At 44.2% G+C, this 22482-nt stretch overlaps 1 protein-coding gene and 1 long non-coding RNA gene across 3 annotated transcripts; both read right to left on the bottom strand.

The window, feature by feature from the left end:
* Positions 1 to 783: 783 nt before the first annotated feature.
* On the bottom strand, positions 784 to 2795 carry LOC136791850 (uncharacterized). Its single transcript, XR_010834733.1, has 3 exons — positions 2609 to 2795; positions 2267 to 2424; positions 784 to 1886 (listed from the first exon to the last, which is right to left on the bottom strand). It is a non-coding gene; the product is annotated as an uncharacterized lncRNA (long non-coding RNA).
* A 2799-nt stretch (positions 2796 to 5594) lies between these two features.
* LOC136791848 (epidermal differentiation-specific protein-like) lies at positions 5595 to 8412 on the bottom strand. 2 transcript variants are annotated; one of them, XM_067004950.1, is made up of 2 exons: positions 8275 to 8412; positions 5595 to 6670 (listed from the first exon to the last, which is right to left on the bottom strand). In XM_067004950.1, exon 2 carries the CDS (start codon positions 6615 to 6617, stop codon positions 6084 to 6086), a length of 534 nt encoding a protein of 177 aa, XP_066861051.1. In that variant the 5' UTR covers positions 6618 to 6670; positions 8275 to 8412; the 3' UTR covers positions 5595 to 6083. The 2 variants fall into 2 exon arrangements, with proteins under 2 accessions (XP_066861051.1, XP_066861055.1); XM_067004954.1 differs by lacking the exon at positions 8275 to 8412 and adding an exon at positions 7298 to 7417.
* Positions 8413 to 22482: the final 14070 nt, after the last annotated feature.

Below are 22482 nucleotides of genomic sequence, written 5' to 3'. Positions count from 1 at the left end.
CATAGGGGAAAAAATGCAAAACGTGAACAGCAGGTTGTAAGTACCATAGGCACTGACTTTTTTTCCACTGACCAAAGAAGGATAGAAATAAGTAAAAAGCAAAAGGCACGTCTTTGACCACAAGAAGAGCTAGGTGTGTGAGTTGGAAGCAGAAGCAGCATTTTCCTTTCTTTCAGATGGCACAAGCAGCAAATTGTTTCACATGCATTAGAGCAATTTCAACACAGCGCGTGCATGTTCGGTGCCACAGTGCCGGATGAGAGACAAGGGAACCTAGGGGATCTGAAAACATACAGTAAGAACTGCTCCCTCCACACACACTCTGCTCCTCATTGTTATTGCAGAGGATATAGCACGAGAAACAAGCCTGTAGCGCAGAAGTACGAAGAAAGAGGTGCCTGGTGGAAAAGGAAGGATAAGCGCTCCTGGTCTTGACTACTGCAGCAGTCAGGTTCCTCCAAGAAGCGATAAAAGTAACAGCTTCCCTCACAGCAGGTAACAAGAAAAAGAAAAAAGGTGCTTCACTGACCCCTAAGCCTAAGCAGGAAAACAGAGCTTTTGGTACAGTGAAGCTCTTTTGCAGGCTCACAGAACTGAAGCCTCTGGCTACAGCAAAATGAGGTCCCTTTAAGCTTCATTTGCATGAGCTATCAATAAAGCAGAACCTGAGTTGAAATGGGAGACAAAGATGCACATCTGTGTTTTGCATTCCAGTGGGCTTGTACCCTCAGAGATCTACACTACCCATTGCACGCAGCTTCAACAGAGGCACAGAGAAAGATGTAATTTTGGCAATTTTAATTCTCCCCCCGCTCTATTATACAAAATATTTTACAATTAAAAACATTTTCCCCAACAGAATCATATACAGATATTTATAATCAACAAGATTCAGTACAGACAAGATGGGGAACTTCTGCACAAAGGAAAAACAATGACAGACGATCAAGTGAAAAATTAAGACTTGACCCTTTCCTCACTATATTCTGGGAGATTACATTTAGGCTTTTGTTCCTGTTGCATTGCCTCACGTCTGAGAGCTAGGATCTCTTCTTACCCCTACAGGCTAAGGGCCTCCACCCACGTCCCTAGCACAAGTACAACACACTGCTCTCAAAAGGCCCATGAAGACACTGAGACATTAGCATCTGGTTGTACCATGAATTTACTATTACCCAGAAAAGGGAACTGCTCTCCTCAGCTTTTTCTAGCAACCCACATATACACACATGCAAGCACATACATGGGGGAAGCATACTGAAAACCCAGAATGTTTCAATGTTTCACCAAATGGCAATCCCACCCCACCAAAGCAACCAGCCTTCAAGACATGTCCAGCAGGCAGTCTCTGCAGAATGGCTAGCGTAATGTCTCAAAGCCACGCTGGTTTACTACTTCAGATGCACTCCGGCAAGACTTGCTGTTTTCCCACTTTGATCATCTGCCTAGCAGAGTGCCAGTCAGCCACGGATATGATAGTGTGAACTGCTCAGAGATGCTCAGGCCACAACAGACGGGTAGGGGAAGTTCCACACTTCAGCAGGAGGTCCTTCAAGAAACGGCTGCCATTGGTCTGCCCTACCAGAGCAAAGGTGTGTGTGAACCCTAGTGAACATTTTCTGTCTAGGGAAGGTCACTGCTGGGCTGGGCCAAACCTGCACTCACAGGGGAGCCCATCCCAGCGTCACTGCTGGAGGCCAAATGCCTGAAGCAGTGTGGGAAGATCATGGGCATCAGCTGCCCTGTACAGGTCACTCTGCCCCAGCATGGAGAGGGCCATGCGAAGAGTGCTCCAGATGTTGTCAGACATAGCGCCTTGCTGCCCCCGTGGACCTCGGCTCTTCTGCTGCATGTGCAAAGCCTCTAAGAAGTGCTCCACAGCCTCACTGTCAACATGAGAACATACACACGCTTATTGGAGAAGATGGTACATCTCAAACTCCCCTCCCCGTTTGCTTCTAAACTGCTACTTCTTCCCCTCCAAAACAGTTTCACCCTCTTCATCAGATCTTTCCCCAACTCCAAGCCCCCAGCCCCGAGTTCCCCCTTTTCCCTCTTAACAGAAACTGAAGTCCAGATAGCCCCTACTCCAAGTGGATCTGCCTGACGCTTTGTTCTCAGGGCAGATTTCACACAATCTCTGTTTACCTATGCCATGGGAAGGCTGCAGACAGCACAGCGCTGCCCTAGTAACCTGCTGCGGTCTCTCTCGGACACACATACACACACTCGTGGGTCACAGCAGATCTGCCCATCCTATGCTCACCGGTGGGCACCTAAGTTGATGCAGCTGATGCCCAAGTTGTATCGAGAGCGGATATATCCTGGCTGGAGCTCCAGTGCCCGCCGATATGCAGCCACAGCTTCCTCACTCCGATTCCCATTGGCCAGGGTGGCACCAAGCTTGTTCCAGAGAAGATGGTCCTGGAGGAGGGGACAGAGATAAACGGCTGAGACAAACCGGTTCTTTTTAAGCTCCAAGCCAACCCTCCCTAACCAACGTATCTGCCTTACTCTTCCACTTCAAAAGATGTGCCTCTCATATAAACAGCATCTCCACCCATAAACCTCCAGGTACCTCCAGCACCCCCACTCTGCCCTTTCTTACATTGGGGCGCACACTAAGTGCGGCACTGAAGCAATCCACAGCCTTCTCGTATTCGCCACTAAGGTTGAAAAGGACACCCAGGCCACACTGAACATCAGGATCAACAGTTGAGGGGTTGCTGCGCACAGCTGCTAAGAACAGCTCTTTGACCTCCACAAAAAGTGAGCTGGAAAAGCATGGAACAAGGACATTTGTACACGGTAGAGCAAGCTGACCTGCTGGTGGTCGCCACACTCACACTCACGTTCTTATTAGGAGACTGACCTTGGTAAGGGGCCCAAGGCTTCTTGCTTTAGTTAACTTGCACAATGCAGCACAGTTAGCAAAGACACTAAGTAGCATCCTAGTTTAATGCCGTCAGCGCTCTATGTCTACTTGATAAGATTCCCCTAACTCCCTCCCTCATACCAAGGTTAGTCTCTTAATAAGCGTGTGAGCCTGTCTTAAGAAACTGGCAGAAACTGGTCCTGTGGATGGACAAGAGCCAAGGAGCAACTGAGTCTGTGCAAAGACAAGAGGTCAACTTGTGGTGACGAGGAAGAGTCATCAATCTTCATCCCCACGACCCCCAGAGACCACCGCCAGGAGACACTGCGCAAGCGCAGATGGGAGGAGCTTATGGAAATGACTCCTTGGAACTAATTTTAATATGAAGCGGGGACAGGTTATGCATATGTATAGGCACATTGTGAAACTTAATGCATATGTAACTCTTTACTGCATATAACCATGGCAAATTGCCATGTCGGGTGCGCACGACTTTGGTGGGACTACCCCCTGTGCTGCCCAGTGCTGAATAAACTTACCTACTTTACAGTCTTACTGACTGTAGAGTCCATTTTCCACAAGTCAGATAAGTTTTTAAATGATTGTTTATTTTGGAATCACTGTTTTTACTCTATATTTATACTATGCCTAGTTTAAGAGGGACTAGGGGAAACCTTATAGTGGCTTTCCAATACCTAAAGGGGACAGGAAAGCTGGGGAGGGACTATTCATCAAAGAGTATAGTGATAGGACTGGGGGTAATGGCTTTAAACTAAAAGAGGGGAGATTTAGTTTAGAGATTAGGAGGAAATTCTTCTGCTGAAGAAGAGTGAGGCACTGAAGAAGTGTGAGGGGTGGTGAGGCACAGGAACAGGTTGCCCAGGGAAGTTGTGGATGCCCCATCCCTGGAAGTGTTTAAGGGATTTAACTATTTCTTTTCTTTTTGTACAGTCGGCTTTCTCAGAAAATTTCTCAGTGTCCAAATTATTTTGGCCTAGAGTAGATACAATTCTCAGTGTTCTTTGAATTGAGTTTTGGAGTCCTTTCAAAAGAAGATCTGTGGCGAATAAAGCAAGGAACCCAGAAATTGTCTCCAAAGTAGTAAGAAGTGTCCCATCACACATGAACCCTGAATGATCATAGAATCATGGAATCATAGAACGGCTTCAGCTGGAAGGGACATTAAAGATCATCTAGCTCCAACTCCCCTGCCCTGCCACCCACTAGGTCAGGTTGCTCAGGGCCTCATCTAACCTGGTCTTGAACACCTCCAGGGAGGTGTGTATTTGTATACTGTACATTTGCATCCACCCACATGAGCCTAGAAAAGGACCACAAGTGGCCGACGTTTGTTTTAAAATAGGACAAAGCCCAGCAGATGATAGATAGCACTGCACGCTGTAGGTTTTACTTCTAGCTATAAATACAAGAACAGAGTGGCAAACAGTTCAGCACTCAGACAGACAAACTTTGCAATACAGAGCTGCACAACTGCCACAATAGGACTCAGAGAGCGCAGCTGACATTCAACAGTGATGTTTCAGTACTGCAACTCTGCATTCTCCAGGTAAACCAGTATATGGCAAAACAGTTTCTGAAATATGTGATCCCATATCTTGCAATTAATTGCAAATTATCTTGAAAGTTACTCTGTCATGTAGTTTTTAGTGTGCCACTTTGGAAGTAAAGAGTAAAAATACGATCATAATCTTGAAGGAACTCTGAACAGTAGATGGGTCATCCTCCAGGCAGTTCTGTGGCTTGCAAAACACTGAACTACAGATTCTTCATCATTCCTTCTCCTGTATCTCTCTGCTTCTGGTAGCTTGCATCTTCATGCCCTATTTGCCTCTTTACCCAACAAAAGATGTCGTTTGTGTTCAGTGATGTTCATGGAATTGGTAAAGAACAAAGAGGGCCTGTTGGGATTCCTTGCATGTTTTTGGTGGTGATAAACCACATCACTACTCAGTACGCCAGAAGGCACTTAGCTACCTGATCTAGCATTTAAGTCAGCCCTGTGGTAGAAGTAGAATGTACCACACGGCACCTCTCAAGATTATTATAATGTTTTGGAAGAAAGGGTTTCTTTGGAAGAAAAGGTTTTTCCATTCTGATTGAAACACTGTGACTTCAAAATAAACATCACCTCATATCAAGATAAAAAGGGTTTAAAAATCCTCGGGATTTCCTATTGCGGTCAACCAATCAATTCAAATTTATCAGAAATTTCCATTTGATTATATATTTGAGAGCATTATAAGACAGTAAATTGTTACTATGATCAGTGCCTTAAGATAGAATCAATATTGTGATAATTCAGTAAAGTTTCCAGGTTTGTGTTTGGCCATGATGATAGCAATATCAGCATGCTCACCAAGACTTTAAGCCTGGTTGAATGTCACAAATGGAATCGTATACTTCCCTCATGGGAGAGAAGCAGCAATATATTTATTGATATAATGCAATGCTCTAACAAAGCTTAATCATAAATAAGACGATGACTTAACAAGATCATGTTGAGTGACATCACATTGAGTCATGCCTGAGACTAATGTTACTGACAAATGAAAATGGAAGGAAATAAAACCTTTCAGAAGACTTTGAAATCTTTTTCATTGATCTGACTGGGTGAACCATTCTCTTAATACACAGAAATCTCAACACATAAGGGCAATATTTATCTGTTAAACCACAAACAATACATAAAATACAGCCATTGTTGCCTGCAATATCTTCTTTATTGGTTACAACGCAAAATGGAATAGAAGAAAAAATTGTAGAGGTCATTGTGAAGCAAGAGCATTGTAAAGAAGAATATAAAGTCAGCAATTCTGGTTATACACTATATATGTGCTTATGCATATAACAACAGAAGCAACATGCAACACTTTCACATTACATGGTTTAGTACTTTGGAATGCTAGTTACAGGTTTAATAGGTTACACACCCTGGCACGTCTCTTATCATTGAGGTTTTTTTTTTATATGACTAAATATGATAGCTCTTACATTCAGTGGCATCATGGGGAAGGAGAACAGCGCAAGACAGGACTGAGAAATACACATCTGCAGCATAGCATAAAAGAGAGCTCGCCCATTCAGTATTTCTATGGCATAAGGGGAAATAAAAAAAGCAGAGAGATCTAGGTTCCATCCTTTTTGCTAGGGCTACATCTACCCTTGGGATTTCAGAATTTGCAATCCATCAGTGACCATGCCTTCCAGGGAGAAGGGGACGCAGAAATGAAAGCTTGTCATTGAAATTGATTGCTCTGTAACTTGGAAGGTGTTCATGCTCTCGTGCAATGTAGCGAAAACCACTTCCATCGCTATGTTCACACAAGAGCCAGGCACCTCGCTGGACTTTGTGAGAAGACGCCATGTCATTGTAATGACCCCTAGCCAAATTGGTTGCTTCTGTTATCACCCTGCTTTTCCCTTGATATTGGTCATGTTCATAGATAGTGATCTGTGGATGGTGCAAATTTTCAGTAATCAACATCAGAGAAGTGATTTTGTCATTCATCTCTTTACCAACAACGCCATGCTCTCCCTCCTCAAATACCATTAACCGGCCTGTATAGTTCATGTGCTCATAAGCCACCCAAGGTTGTCCAATCACTTTCACTGAGGAGATGCAGTCATTCCAATCTATATCTTTCAGATTGGCAACGTTTCTGGTGAGTTCTTTGGAGTACCCCTGGAAGTTGTTGTGCTCATAAATGATGATTTTCCCCATTTCAGCAGTGTTTCCGTAATTTGGACTTGTTGCTGTAGAAGTTAGATGACAGCCTGCAGAAAAGGAAAATAGAAAGCAAACAATACTTGTGAGAAGCCTTTCCACAAAAGACAGAAGACAATGGAACAGAAAAAAGAAGAATGGGACAATTAAAACAGTTCTAACAAAGAATGAATAAAACAGCTGCTGGACAAGACTGAGGGTATGATGTAGAAATTTGAATTTGGAAGAAAAAATAAAGAGTGAAATGAGATGTGCATCAAATCTATTGGGTCTTAGTTGTGTTTATTGGTTTACGTATGTGTTCAAATGACATCTAAGTTTAGTATCTTATTGGAATATCCTATTCAATAAATAATTAAATAAAATAAAGGACTGGTGATGAGTGTGGGGGCCTGGAGAGGGCTGTCCTGGACAACCCTCTTGGAGACTGCCAACATTCATGCTACCCTTGGAGTAAATTAAAGTGACATAAAACTTTTCAGTCATTTGGTGTTATTAGCTTTTAGCAAAAGTTAATAAAATAGCAAAAGCTATTCTCGCAGAAATTGATTAAACCTTGTTATCTATAATGGGAGCTATTTAAATCTTGTTATTTCACAAAGGGCTGAATAGCCCATAGCATAGGAGAGAGAGAGGAAGATAGAGAAAGATAGAGGTAGAGGAAAGGTCCAGATTACCACCCTGGGTTCCAGCGACGTCTCTGGTCCAGTTCCTGTTCTGTCTGCGATGGTGGTGGGTGCACGCAAAGCCCTTCTGAGTCGCACTGTTTATAAGCTGGACCCAACTCCAGTTCCCACTTTGTATACTAATTACAGCTAGTCCCCACCTCCAGTTCCTGCTTTGTATGGTACTATGTGCAGCCTGTACCCCACAATCTTCTTGAGGGGAGGGAGGAATTGGGGTGGCAGATTGCTAATACCTTTCCTACTGCAACTGCCAGAACCACGGACACCAAAAGATATCTCAGAAGGTTACCCAGGATAAGGAAGTTGGCCTAGAAAAGCACTATCTGGCCCTAGCAGGATCCTCTTTTCTGACCGTATCACCCTTTTCTGCTGAGTTTTTGAGACATTCTTTTGTTTTAGCTTCTTAGTCTCTTACAATGAGTCTTTCAATTCATGATTTACAATGCATTTGAGAATTATTTTAGAAATAGGTGTTGGCTGTTTTGACAGCATTTCACAACTCACAATATTGTATGTAAAAAACATTCAATTAACTTCTAAACGAAAGTGCAATTTATTGGTTGCTAGAACACTATTTTATGACTTCAATGACTTTGATGACGTTTAATGACTTATCTGTAGTATTACTGCTAATAATAATAAAATTATTTTTAAATAAACCAGTTAATTTCTGACAACTTAGAGATTCTAGTCCCAAGATTCTCTTGTAAAATATTTTATTTCACCCCTTGCAATTTCTGTAGCAATGTCTCCTTCCAAGCCCTCCCTTTACTAGGTATGGTTATCCTGTAGTGTTCTTCTCATTACCTGAAGGGTGCATCAAGCTTCTGTAAATGACAGACATCAGATCCACACATACATGTTGTAGCTCTCATCCCCAAACTAAAACCTCTTCCTTTCCAACTTCATTTCATAGTAGCCACCCAAGAAGCCATTTAAAGTTTTCACATAAAAAGCATGCATCTCACCTCAATGCCAGCTTCTCAGATGTGGAGAGTTGTTGGCACTTCCTCCAGTCTGGTGTGTTCATTCACAAGGCGCAGCTCACCTAGATTTATAGCTCACACAGAAGTCTTGCGAAACACACCATCAGAAGTGAGAAGTAGTTGATATCACCCTTAAGGATCAGAGTTCTTGTTAAACCTAGTGAAACTTTTTTGTTTTTCTATTTCTACTTCCTGCTCTGGTTCAAAAGGCCATTGAACAGCAACAACCTTGATAAAATTTAGTCTCTTGATTCTTGTTTTTCTTTACTCTCTAGAAGTCAACGAGACCACAGTAATAAAAGCACATCAAACATTTTGTGATGGATAGACTGTAGAATTTTTTTCTTGCTGCATTTTACATTTTTGCTTACTTGTGAAGTGCATCTAATACACGTTAGTCTTCCAAAGGGTTTCCATGTGACATATGCTTAGGAGAAAAAGGAGGGTTTAAAATCTTTGGAAAAGAGGGCGGGCTACTCAGGAGGACTATAAGGATGTTGCGAGGCTGTGCAGGGACAAAATTAGAAAGGCCAAAGCTCATCTGGAGCTCAATCTGGCTACTGCCGTTAAAGATAATAAAAAACGTTTTTACAAATACATCAACGCAAAAAGGAGAACTAAGGAGAATCTCCATCCTTTACTGGATGCGGGGGGAAACTTAGTTACAAAAGATGAGGAAAAGGCTGAGGTGCTCAATGCTTTCTTTACCTCAGTCTTACCGGCAAGACCGGTTGTTCTCTGGATACCTGGTACCCTGAGCTGGTAGAAGGGGATGGGGAGCAGGATGTGGCCCTCGCTATCCATGAGGAAATGGTTGGCGACCTGCTACGACACTTGGATGTACGCAAGTCGATGGGGCCGGATGGGATCCACCCGAGGGTACTGAGCGAACTGGCGGAGGAGCTGGCCAAGCCGCTTTCCATTATTTATCGGCAGTCCTGGCTATCAGGGGAGGTTCCAGTCGACTGGTGGCTAGCAAACGTGACGCCCATCTACAAGAAGGGCCGGAGGGTAGACCCGGGGAACCATAGGCCTGTTAGTTAGACATCAGTGCCAGGGAAGCTCATGGAGCAGATTATCTTGAGTGTCATCACGTGGCACTTGCAGGGCAACCAAGCGATCAGGCCCAGTCAGCATGGATTTATGAAAGGTAGGTCCTGCTTGACAAACCTGATCTCCTTCTATGACCAAGTGATGCGCTTGGTGGATGAGGGGAAGGCTGTGGATGTGTTCTACCTTGACTTCAGTAAGGCTTTTGACACCATTTCCCACAACATTCTCCTCGAGAAACTGGCTGCTCATGGCTTGGACCGGGGTACGCTTTATTGGGTTAAAAACTGGCTGGATGGCCGGGCCCAAAGAGTTGTGGTGAATGGAGCCAAATCCAGTTGGAGGCCGGTTACTAGTGGAGTCCCCCAGGGCTCAGTGCTGGGGCCGGTCCTCTTTAATATCTTTATCGATGATCTGGATGAGGGGATCGAGTGCACCCTCAGTAAGTTTGCAGATGACACCAAGTTAGGTGCGTGTGTCGATCTGCTCGAGGGCAGGAAGGCTCTGCAGGAGGATCTGGATAGGCTGGAGCGATGGGCTGAGGCCAACTGCATGAAGTTCAACAAGGCCAAGTGCTGGGTCCTGCACCTGGGGTGCAACAACCCCAAGCAGCGCTACAGGCTGGGAGATGAGTGGCTGGAAAGCTGCCTGGCGGACAAGGACCTGGGAGTACTGGTTGATAGTCGGCTGAATATGAGCCAGCAGTGTGCTCAGGTGGCCAAGAAGGCCAACAGCATCCTGGCTTGCATAAGAAACAGTGTGGCCAACAGGTCTAGGGAGGTGATTGTCCCCCTGTACTCGGCTCTGGTGAGGCCGCACCTTGAGTACTGTGTTCAGTTTTGGGCCCCTTGCTACAAGAAGGACATGGAGGTGCTCGAGAGAGTCCAGAGAAGGGCAACGAAGCTGGTGAGGGGTCTGGAGAACAAGTCTTACGAGGAGCGGCTGAGGGAGCTGGGGTTGTTTAGCATGGAGAAGAGGAGGCTCAGGGGAGACCTCATTGCTCTCTATAGGTACCTTAAAGGAGGCTGTAGAGAGGTGGGGGTTGGTCTATTCTCCCACGTGCCTGGTGACAGGATGAGGGGGAATGGGTTAAAGTTGTGCCAGGGGAGCTTTAGGTTGGATGTTAGGAAGAACTTCTTTACCGAAAGGGTTGTTAGGCATTGGAATGGGCTGCCCAGGGAGGTGGTTGAGTCGCCATCCCTGGAGGTCTTTAAAAGACGTTTAGATGTATCCCTTAGTGATATGGTTTAGTGGAGGACTTGTTAGTGTTAGGTCAGAGGTTGGACTAGATGATCTTGGAGGTCTCTTCCAACCTAGACGATTCTGTGATTCTGTGATTCTGTGATATGTTGATAGCAAAAATATTACTATTTAAGATATTAGAGGTCTTGCTAAGAAGTTTGCAATAACTAAAATAGCATTCTTTTTGATTAAAATCTAGCAGTCTGTGATTGTTCCCAATCCCCACTTCTCAGCTAAGATCATACTGGATGTGCCACTCTTACAGGCTCCACCGAGAGCCATCTCCATATTGTTACAATTGTGAACTCCTCAAGTAGCTTGTTAACTGCCGTCTCCCCCATGCATGGATATATTGCCTTGTTAACATGTAAGTTATTGTCTGGAGTCCATCCATCCCGAGGATGTAGAGGTAGCTTTGTTAGCATTAGAATGATTTTTTTCCATACCTCTTCCTTTTCTTTGAAACAGTATAGTCAGGTCTCTGCAGTCACTTGGCAAAGAACAGGGGTATAGGGGGAGTTGCTGTCTGAATGTGCTTTCACTACAATCATAGTTTAAAAAAAGCTTCCCTCTGACCTGTCCTACCTTGGACTTGCATTATTACGCACTTGGAGTCCCTATATTCGCTGACAATATTCAGGTGACAGAGGTGGCAATTGAATAGCTTGCTTTAAACTCACTTTCCACCTACCCTTCTACGTAGCCATTTGAGAAGTCACAGGGACGCAGAGCTAGTAAAGCAGAAGGAGGCAGCTCTGGCAGAGCTGCAGTAGGAACATTTTTAACTATTTTCTGAATTGCAGTTTTACTCTGAAACATGTTCTCACATATGTTAATTGGTTAGCGTGCTGACAAGCTATGCTACTGTGGAAGGAAAAAAGGAGATCTTTGCTAGTTCAAGAGCAATCCAGATCTTGCAAATATCCATAGCACTGAAAAACAGAAGACTGTTTTTCCAGAAACATCCATCTCAGAATTTTGAAATCAAGCAATAGACGGATAAATTACAATGATGGTGTAAATATATATATTTATATATATATAAAATAGTTTTAAAAAAAAAAAAAAGAAATGCTGCAATAGTGGTAAATGCAAATGAGCAAATGTTTAGCTTCACTGAAAGATTTAGGATGATGTTTAAGTGACCCCTACTGTGGGAATAAAAATGTTGTTTTTGCAGAGTTACATTGTTTAAAGGTAAGGAATGGGGTATTGAGATATGCTTGCAATGATAAGAAAACTTAGCAGGTGACCTTGTAAAATGCAGACAACCAGACTCCTTAGAACAATTAGGTGAAAATCACAGTGTTAAGTCAAGTCAGATAAGTGAAGAAACATTACCGCTTCAAACAGTAAAAAAAGTCAAAAGAAATTTGAAATGTAACAGGCCGGCAACTGGAGGCCATGCATTGTCTGTGAAGCATCAGATAGATTGTGAACCTGGATTACCCACTCAGTGGGGAAACAGGGGAGGGTCCCGTCATCAAAAAGTATATAAACTGTGTTTTGGAACCAGTAGGCGCACTCCTGCTTGTGGGACGCCCGCCATTGCAATTGCGAATAAATTACTACTTCACTGAGATCCTCGCCTGAGCCTAAGTTATTGGCTACGAAGTGTTTCTCACAATTTGGGGGCTCGTCCGGGAGCCAGTCGCCTACTGGGGAGCCCCACTGCCGCAGCAGCAGGAAGGCATGCCCCGCTGATTTCAGCGGTCCTGTGCATCGACGGCGGCGGTTCTGCGGAGAGCTGACAGAGGGCCCGAGACTGATGAAAGAGGCAGGATCCGTGAAGGAGTGGGGAAGGGAAGAAGGCAGGCACTCTGGGTTTGAGAACTGATCCGGTAACTCTGTGCACAGACCAAGGTAAGAAATATTAAGTATTGCATTGGGGGTCGGGTGAGACTCTGTGATGTGTGATTGAGACGTACTTTTGTACGAAGCGAGTGTGGAGTCCTGATCTGCGGTTCCCCCGGTGGAGCCCGGTAGCTCCGCGAGGGGCGAAGCCAGAGAAGGACGAAGCGTGAGATAAGGGAGAGAAAGGAAGAGTCTAGGGAAATTTGGTGTACGGTAAGCCCTGGCACAGGGAAGTACCTGGCAGTACACCAGGGAAATTTGGTGTACAGTAATCCTTACACGGTGAAGTGCTTGGCAGTACACCAGGGAAATTTGGTGTACAGTAATCCTTGCACGGGGAAGTGCTTGAAAGTACACCAGGGAATCTGGTAAACTCATAGGTGTGCGGTACCCCTTGCACGGGGAAGTGCTTGGTAGTACACCCCCATTTTCCAGAATCGGAACATTAGTGTGTGGTACCCTGCAGGAGGGAAATTTCTGTAGTAGCACACTGACAAGGGCTAGGAAAAATGGGAAATATGAGTTCCAGGGGACAGGGAAATATCCCTGGGGGAGTGCCTACCGAAAGTTCTTCCTGAAGAATTATAAGAAATTGGAAAAATAATCTCAAAATTAGAGGAGATGATAAAAGGAAAAAAAAAAAAAAAAAAGGTTAAATATTGTGTATTAGTCTGGACAAAAGAACCAATTAAGGAAACAGCAGTATTTTGGCCAAAATACGGGCCTGATGAAAATTCAGGCTTTAAATTTATGTGTAAACAATAAGATTCCTTTTTTTTTTTTCGGAAGAGGAGCCAAGTTATGCTCCCTATAATCCTAATATTGCACCGGTGGCAGCAGCAGTTGCTCCAGGAAGGGAGACAGGGACTGACATTAACACTGTCCCTAGAGAAGAGCGTACTCTAGGCTCTGGCAAGAATTAGAACAAGGTAGAAGAGGCACTGAGAATTTTGCCTTCCCTGATACTAACAGTACTAACACTAACTGTGAATCCTCTTAAGTGAACTTCCCCTGCTCCTTACCAGCAGAGGACCCCAGCAGGCTAGCTGAACTATTAGACCAGTTCCTAGGACTTAACTTATACTCTTGGGGGGGGGGGGGGGGGGGGGGGGGGGGGAATTATGTATATAAATATGCTGTTTACAGGGAAAGAAATGGGAATGATCAGGAGGAGAGCTGCTATACAAAAATGGGAAAGAGCTCATCCTCCAGGACCAGGGGTAATACCAGCAGGGCAGAAATAACCACTTGCTGATCCTGGCTGGAATAATAATAGTGTGTAACACCGAAATCATATGAGAGACTTGGGGTCAGAATGAGAAAGTACTTGGGGATGAATCCCGAGGACTCGGTATCCCAAGGGCTCTTGAAAGTTCATTTTGTGATTAAAGCCTGGCAAGATACACAGAAAATGCTCCAGAATGTGGGGGGATGTAGTGAACAGTCACTGGGGGGCCCTCCTGCGGGAGGCCCTGAACGTGTGTGTCAGGAGGGGAGATGAGAAGGAAAAGTAGAGAGTGAAACTAATCGTATTGACAGTGTAGCAGGTAGTCAGGCAGAGGGTTGGAGAAAGAGGAAGAAAATTTTCAGAAGGAGTCAGGGCCAGGATGGAAAGAAGAGGAAGAGAGATGAAGGAATGGCAGACAAGGAAAGAATAGGAGGAGAGAAGGAAAATGGGAAAGTACAGGCTGGAGAAAGATGAAAAGAAGTGTTAAAAAGGGTTATTGAAGGTGTTAAAGGTGTGGTATGTAATGTTTGACAGAGCTGTTTTTTGAATGAGTTGGGAAAGTTAAATGAGCAGGGAAAGAGGATGTAGGCACTATCTAAGTAACAGTCTAGAAGTTTTGGTATATTTGCTGTGGTGTTTGGTCAGTTTCCCAAGTATCGAGAAGGGGGGGGGGGGACGGGGGGGCAGCCTGCTCCACCAGGGGCCTCTCCACAGGCCACAGGGGGCTTCGGCTCCGGCGCCTGGAGCGCCTCCACCCCCTCCTTCTGTGCTGACTTTGGTGTCTGCGGGGAGGTTTCTCACTCCTTGCTCTCCCAGCTGCTGTTGAGCAGCAGGTTTTTGCTTGTTTGTTTGTTTGTTTGTTTGTTTTCGTGGATGTGCTCTCACAGAGGCACGGACTGTGTTGCTCATGGCTTGGCTCTGGGCAGCGGTGGGCCCCTTTTGGGGCCGGATGAAATTGTCCCTTATCTGCCACGGGGAGGTTTCTAGATTCTCCTCGTGGGGGCTGCCACTGCAGCCCCCCCCAAACCTTGCCATCAAACCCAATACACTGGGGCAGCTAGGTCATTACTGGCCTGTAAAGTATCAGGGATTAAATTAACTAATGAAACCCTAAAAAGTGATGGGGGTAGAAGGGGCTGGGATAACAGTGCCACCTTTGGGGGATACCAAGCTGAGACTAGGGGATAAAATGATCTCTGGGCAATTATTGTATGTACCCAAGGCAGGGACTAACTTGTTGGGAAGGGATTTGATGATGAAATTGGGCATTCAAATAGTAAACTGTTACACTGGAATAACAGTGTTATTAATGGAGTGCTCTCAGGCCCTGAGAGCAAAGATATATTCACCTCTGACTGGAAAGACTCTGAAGTGGGGGTGGAAGCAACAATACATATGGACAGTTTTACCTCAGGGGTTTACAGGGCCACCGATTTATCTGGGCAAAGTTCTAGAACAGATTTTGGAGCAATTCCAACCTCCCAAGGAGGAAGTACTGTTACAAAATGTGGATGATCGTTTATTGTCAGGACAGGAGAAAACAGTTATGAAGGAAGCTACTAACAAGCTATTCAACTTTCTGGGAAAGCAGGGCTTGGGAGTATTGAAAAATAAATTACAATACGTAGAAAGAAAAGTCAGGTATTTAAGGCATCTAATGTCTGAGGGAAAACGGAGAATAAATCCAGAGAGGATTCAGGGAATTGTTGAAAACTAAGAAAGAACTAAAAAGTTTTAAGAGAAAGATTTTTTTAAGGAATCAGGAGCCACGAAGTCTGAGGGAAAATGGATACTCCCTGATGGGAGAGAAATGCTGAATAAAGCACCAATGAGGCAAATATTAATCGTTTTACATCAAGAGAGTCATTGGGAGGTGCAAGCAAGGTGTGATGTTGTGCTAAGAAAGTATGTCTGTGTAGGAATATACACTTCAGTGAAGCAAATATGCAGAGGATGTACCATATGTCAAAAGGCAAATAAAAAGGTCATTCATAACTCACCTAGAGGGGGACGGGAGCCAGGGATTCGACCTTTCCAAAGTATACAGGTAGACTTTACTGAGTTACCTAAAGCAGGGAGACTTAAGTACTTGTTTGTCCTAATTGACCACGTGACTGGATGGGTGTAAGCTTTCCCCTCCGTGTCTGCCACTGCAAACACGGTGGCTAAGGTGTCACTGGAGCAAATAGTCCCTAGATATGGGATAGCTGAAAACATCGATTCAGATCAAGGAAGTCATTTCACTTCACAAGTACTGCAAGGGTTAATGCAGGCCTTAGGGATTGAGTCAGATTTTTACACCCCCTGGCATCCCTCCTCTTCTGGGAAGGTAAAGCGAATGAACCAGACATTAAAGAAGCAATTAACTAAATTAGTGTTAGAAACCCAACTTCCTTGGGTAAAATGCTTACCTTTAGCACTCCTACAGGTTTAAACAGCACCAAGAAACGATATAAGAATTTCACCGTATGAGATGCTGTTCGAATTACCCTATCTGGGCAGAAGGGATGAGATACCACAATTCAAAATGAGTGTTTTCTTAAGAACTGTATTCTGGGGTTGTCCTCTTCTTTGTCATCTCTCAGGACCCGTGGGAAATTGGGTCCTGATTCAGACCTGGAAAGTATCAACTCCGGCCTGAATGGGAAGGACACTTCCAAGTACTACTAACCACTGAAAAAGCCATAGGAACTGCGGAAAAAGGTTGGACTCACTATACTCGAGTGAAGGCATCCGTCGACCCTAGTACCTGGGAAGCTGTTCCTACAGAAGACTTGTTGGAAGCTGAAATCGAAGAGAAAAATCTCATAGTGGACTCTGAGCGGGATAAGAGCTTGCAATTGTAAACTAACCTTTTATTTTCACAGGTAACTAATGAGTGTGACTTGTGATTGAGAGAAAGGACAGACCTATAGCGAATTGAATTGCTCCCAAGGGGGGTTTGTTATAGTAGTAGTGTATATCTTATTCTTTGTATTGATAATTATTTGGAAACCTAAGGTTTAAAAATAATGACAGGGAAAAATCAATTATTAATTTTGGTTTTAGTGATTGTAGGCCTCAGAGAAAGCCTTGGTCAATTGGCAACTTGGAAAAGGCATGACAGATAATAGTAAGATGGGATACCCCATAAAAATATGGATGAATGTGACAGAGGGTTATGTACCACAATCTGTCATGTTTGATGCTTGTGAGGTGTTAGCTTGTGCAGATTTAAATGCCCAACAACAATTGAGCAGAGAGAACAAATAATTGGGAGAGACCCAACAGCCAGACTGAGAATAGCTGTATGGAAATAATTCTCTATTTCCATCAGAGAAAGGGAGAAACTCAAGGAGAAAACAGGAGAGAAAACAGGAGGCCCTCTTTGAAATGCGGCAGTTCAAACATTTGAGATTGAAACAGGGTATGGGGATGTGAATGCCTGGATAGAATGGGTCAAATATACTGTCCAGAGTCTCAACCATAGCAATTGCTATGCTTGTGCCTCGGGATGACCGATTGCCCAGATAGTGCCCTGCCCATTGAGGTGGACCAAGGATTCCCAGGGGATGCGATGTATGATTGCATTGTACCAAGAAAAGACTGCCTGGGGAAATGAGGCCTGTAAGTCTCTCTCTTTGCTGTTCCCTTCCCTGCGTGATAGCAATATCAGGGTTCCCCCTGCATTCTCTACAGCTATAGGTAACCATACAGCTTGCCTCTCACAGCAAGGTGTGAGTGCTACCCGGCATCTGGGAGAATTTGCCTTGTGCACGAGGACCTTGAATGCTACCAAGGACTTGATGGGAAACTGCTCATGACTTGAGATCCCCAGGGCAGATCTCTGGTGGTACTGTGGAGGGAAGATCTTACGGTCCACCCTACCATCTAACTGGGGAGGCACTTGTGCACTTGTTCAATTAGCTATACCCTTCACCCTGGCATTTGAAAGAGAAACATCACAAACACCCAGAAGAAGTAAAAGAAGCTTAGGAGTATCATTTGATGATAGAGCATACATAGATTCTATTGGGGTGCCTAGAGGAGTTCCCGATGAACAGGAAGCCAAGAATCAAATTGCTGCAGGGTTTGAGTCACTGTTCTGGTGGGCAACAATCAATAAGAATGTGGATTGGATTAATTATATTTATTATAATCAGCAGAGAATCATAAATTATACAAGGGATGTGATAAGCGGAATCGCTGAACAACTAGATGCCACCAGCAAAATGGCCTAGGAAAAGAGAATAGCATTAGATATGATGCTTGCGGAGAAAGGAGGTATGTGTGATACTGAGCAACCATTGTTGCACTTTTATACCCAATAATACTGCCCTGGATGGCATAGTAACTAGAGCATTGCAAGGGTTTACCACCCTTGCCAGTGAATTGGCAGAGAAATTAGGCATATTTACATCCTTGATCGTAGTAGCAGGAGTTTTGACAGCCGTTGGTTGTTGCATTATCCCCTGTATAAGAGAACTAGTACAGTGGTTAATTGAAACTGAACTATTGGAACAAATGACCATGAAGCCACCACCTTACTCAGATAAGGTGATGGTATTAGAGGAGATGGAAAGCCAAGAAGGTGAAGAAGAGGAAGATATCTACCAAATTACACCTTAGAGAAAAGTTTTGCAAAAATCAACAATTTATAAAAAAAGAAAAGGGGGGAATTGTGGGAATAAAAATGTTGTTTTTGCAGAGTTATATTGTTTAAAGGTAAGGAATGGGGTATTGAGATATGCTTGCAGTGATAAGAAAACTTAGCAGGCGACCTTGTAAAATGCAGACAACCAGACTCCTTAGAACAATTAGGTGAAAATCACGGTGTTAAGTCAAGTCAGATAAGTGAAGAAACATTACCACTTCAAACAGTAAAAAAGTCAAAAGAAATTTGAAATTTAACAGGCCGGCAACTGAAGGCCGTGCATTGTCTATGAAGCATCAGCTAGATTGTGAACCTGGATTACCCACTCAGTGGGGAAACAGGGGAGGGTCCTGTCATCCAAAAGTATATAAACTGTGTTTTGGAACCAGTAGGCGCGCTCCTGCTTGTGGGACGCCCGCCATTGCAATCGCAAATAAATTACTACTTCACTGAGATCCTCGCCTGAGCCTAAGTTATTGGCTACGGAGTGTTTCTCACACTACTGCCAGGTAGGACGTTACTGGAGAAAATGGGGAGCTGAGGCAGGGAGAGAGTTCACCTCCACCAAAAGAAGAGGGCCACTAGCTTCACCCAAACCCTCCTGCTGCATCTCTTTAGTTACTGCTTGTCTGAGCCAATGCTGTGCCAAACTCACAGAACTAAGGTAGCACAAAAATGTGGGGTTTTATTTGTTTGGTAGATTTGGCTGTGTTTTGTTGTTGGTGTTGTTGTTTGTTTTGGTTTATTTTTTTGTTGTTGTTGTTGTTTCGTGGGTTTTTTTTTTTTTTTTGGTTTGTTTTGGTTTTGTTTTTCCACATGGTTCATTCCTTTGCTATTCTGCAGAGGTTGGAAGCAGAGCAATAGAAACGTACATTCCGGGCTTTGGAGGAAAGCAGCAAGACCTCAGTTTCTAACAGCAGCTATCTGTGCAATCAGCTTTACTGTATTGCCAAATTGCACCATTTCTTGTGCTGCAATGCTGGAAAGTGGAAGTTCCCACTCCACTCTACCCACCCTCCCCCTCCTTTCCTGCCACTTTTATTTCATGCCAAAGAGCAGGGGGTTTGGGCATTTGTTGGGCTTCTCCATAAGTTTAACTCAATAGCACTTCATTTAAAAAAATAAAAAATAAAAAAAAATCCCCAATCAAAAAACAGGGGTTAGAGGTGGGAAGTAATTTTCTACTGTTCCAGAAAGTTACCAGGCCAATGGAGGATCCAACTGGCCAGTCTTTGGCCAATCCTGCTCAGTACAGCCTGAATGACACTCATGAAAGGAGTTCACCCCCTTTCCTCTCCACCTGTGGCTCATTATCACCCCTGGCAGGATGGCTGTATGGTTCAGGGATTTCAGAGCAGTTGAGATGTGGTATTTCCTGTTAGGATATCTTCTATTTAAAAAATAAAGGTCACCTTCAGTATTTTCTATTCTGAATGCAACTGCACAAAAATTACTTGTAAACAGGAAAGGAACTTTTGGTTAGCTTTATTCCTCTTTGAAATCAAGAAGTATTTTATATGAAAAGTATCACAGAACCAGGAAAATCTCCACCATCAGCAAATACAAATTGAGATGTGCCAACACTTTCAGCAAGATACTCAAAAGAGGATCTGAGAATCTACTCAAAGGCTCAGACAGCAAGAAAATCATCCTAGCACCCTCTCAAGTGCCCAATTTTAATAGAACTACAGTTTGAGTGGGAACCAAAAGTGATCAAGGCCAGTCATGGAGTCCACGTCTAGAAAATTTAGATGGTGCAGGGGATTAAATAACGAGGGACAGTACTTAAGATTACTAAGGTACAGTAATTCACAGTAGCAGAAAGGAAGCTTGAGATTTTAACTTTGTGAGGAGGATGTGGACTTACTGGAAGAAGAAGTCAAAATGCCAGGAACTGGATTTAAAAGAAGCTAAATTCCTTCAGTTTTCCTTTCACAGACATTTGTAATGGAAACATTAAGATTGACCTGAGTGGAGAATGAAAGGGTTGGTCTCTGAGTAGAAGTACCAAAAGAAATGAATAGCAGGAGTTTTACTGTAAGTGTGGCAGGTATTAGCGGCACCTAGATCAATGTCATCAAGCACGTCAACATGCAGCTTCTCAGGAAATTCAGATTAGAAGACGGAACAAAGAAGGGACAACCTAAAACAAAGGGATGGCCTCCACCAAGACTAAATAAAAGGATGATCTACGGCATCAAGACATTGTGGGAAGATAAAGAACGGGTGGAGCCATAAAACAGCTATGAAAGGAGACAAAAAAGGGTAAGTCCTAGTGACTGACAGAGGTGGACAGAATGAAAAGAATATCACTGTCAGCTTCAAAAGCATACAGAAGATGCATCCAAAACTAAGGGTCACTAACTTAAGAATCCTGGAGACGTGATACCAGCGTCTTTTACGCTCCATGTCATCACAAGTAGCACTCACACAAAAACTGGGAGAAATTTATCTTGGTGCTTCTGCAGCTGTAGCAATAGGACCACATAAAAACAGTCATTTCATGTTAGAACTAGATCAACCTTCCCCTCCTATGCCGCTTAGCACTGAGTTTTATGCCATATGTTTTATGCTACTGTGTAGCAACATTACTTGTTCCATTCTCAGCTAGAAGGGAACCAGCCTGCCCCTGGAGCTGGGTTAGTTTTAGCTAATTTGCACTTGTTAAGTGGGTCTGAACATAAAAGCATGCCAGCATCACATCTTACTGGTGCACTCTGAGATGAGAACTCCTCTGCACTGGGATCTGACCTTCAGCAGCTGGAGAAAAAGAAGGTCAGCTCCTCCAGCAGCAAACCAGGTTTATTTAGAAACTGCAGGTACAAGAACTAATCCTGGAGCTCTGCAAGCCTAAAATCAACATCCTGGATGCTCAGTTCTGTCTGAGGAAGAGGAAGGTTTTCCAAATATCATTGTGAACCTATGGCCTTACTTGTTCTGTTGATGACCTGTACTTTCTTTAAGTCCTCCTCTTTCTGTCTCCTCATCCCTCTGAGAAGAGACATGAGCAACTGATAGTCCAGGGCACTCATCTCCAGCCCCCATCCCTCTCTTTCCTGCTCCCTGTTCAGCACTTCCTGCTATCTGTCCTCTTAGCAGCAGCTGAACTCCTTCCTATCTGGCTGGGCCTGCAGCCTAGCCAGCAGAATCCCTTACAGGACTGCAGAGGCTGAAGGAGGAAAACTGTAGCTGCTGCAGCAAACGTTAAATTACACACTGACAATCTCTTTTATTATTATTATTTACCCTATGAGGTGTTTTATATTTGAAACTGCTTATCAGGGACTGCTGTATTATCCAGCTCTTCAAGCAATTCCTTCAATGTAAAAATAAATAAAATAAAAAGAACACCACCCTGGGCTGAAGAAATGATTAAGGCATCTGGCATTTCTGGCGTTAATATAAAGGAAAGCATTGTGCAAATTCCTCAGAAGAATATACACAATCAGGATTTATTGCCACCTCTCCCACAGATATACCTTCTCATAAACAAGGTGTTTAACAAAGGTACAAGCCAATCCTGCTCTCCATGCATGATTACACTGATCTAAGTACACACATCAATTCCTTTGATTTCTGCGCTCACCTCCCCATTTCTCCTTAACTAGGTTCTCAAGAAAGTGCTAGACAAAGTCCAGGGACCTGACCTGCTGTCATCCTTCACTGCACCTCAGCACTCCTCTACGCACAGACACTTGTCCTCCTTTCTCAGCAAATGTGTAGCCTCCCTTTCCTTTCCAAAACACTCTGCCTTGTTACTTCTCCCCCAGACAAGGCCAACTGAAGCACAACAGCCACAGATTGCTCCCAGATGTTTTCCCAGGGGTCAGGTTGGACAGGCCCCTCCGGACTCACCTGGAGACATGAAAGGCAGCCATGAGGGCTCCCACCTCACCTGCCAAGAGTACAGGTTGGACAGACCCTCTATGAGATCATGTGCTGGTTACTTGAGAGCATCAAGATTGGCTACGCTGCCCCTGAGGATTTCCCTCACCCCCCATTGCCCAGAACAGCTACACCAGGATAAAATGGACCCACTGCAAGCTCTGATGCATACTGTCAGACACCGAGGGGACATACACAGACAGTTGCTCAGTTTGGATGAAGACAGACAGAAGTCCCTGCCAGGGCACTACATCCTGGTTCTCAATTCTGCCTACTGCTTCTGTTCCAGGCCTCGCCT

Source organism: Anser cygnoides, chromosome 1 (assembly GCF_040182565.1).
Source record: "Anser cygnoides isolate HZ-2024a breed goose chromosome 1, Taihu_goose_T2T_genome, whole genome shotgun sequence".
Classification (NCBI taxonomy): Eukaryota; Metazoa; Chordata; class Aves; order Anseriformes; family Anatidae; genus Anser; species Anser cygnoides.
The sequence above is the reverse complement of the archived record's forward strand: the minus strand, read 5'-3'. Positions and strand labels throughout refer to the sequence as shown.

Bases quoted from the DNA above. Each gene is read 5' to 3' on its own strand.
- LOC136791848 (XM_067004950.1), bottom strand. From the start codon at position 6,617: ATGGGGAAAATCATCATTTATGAGCACAACAACTTCCAGGGGTACTCC.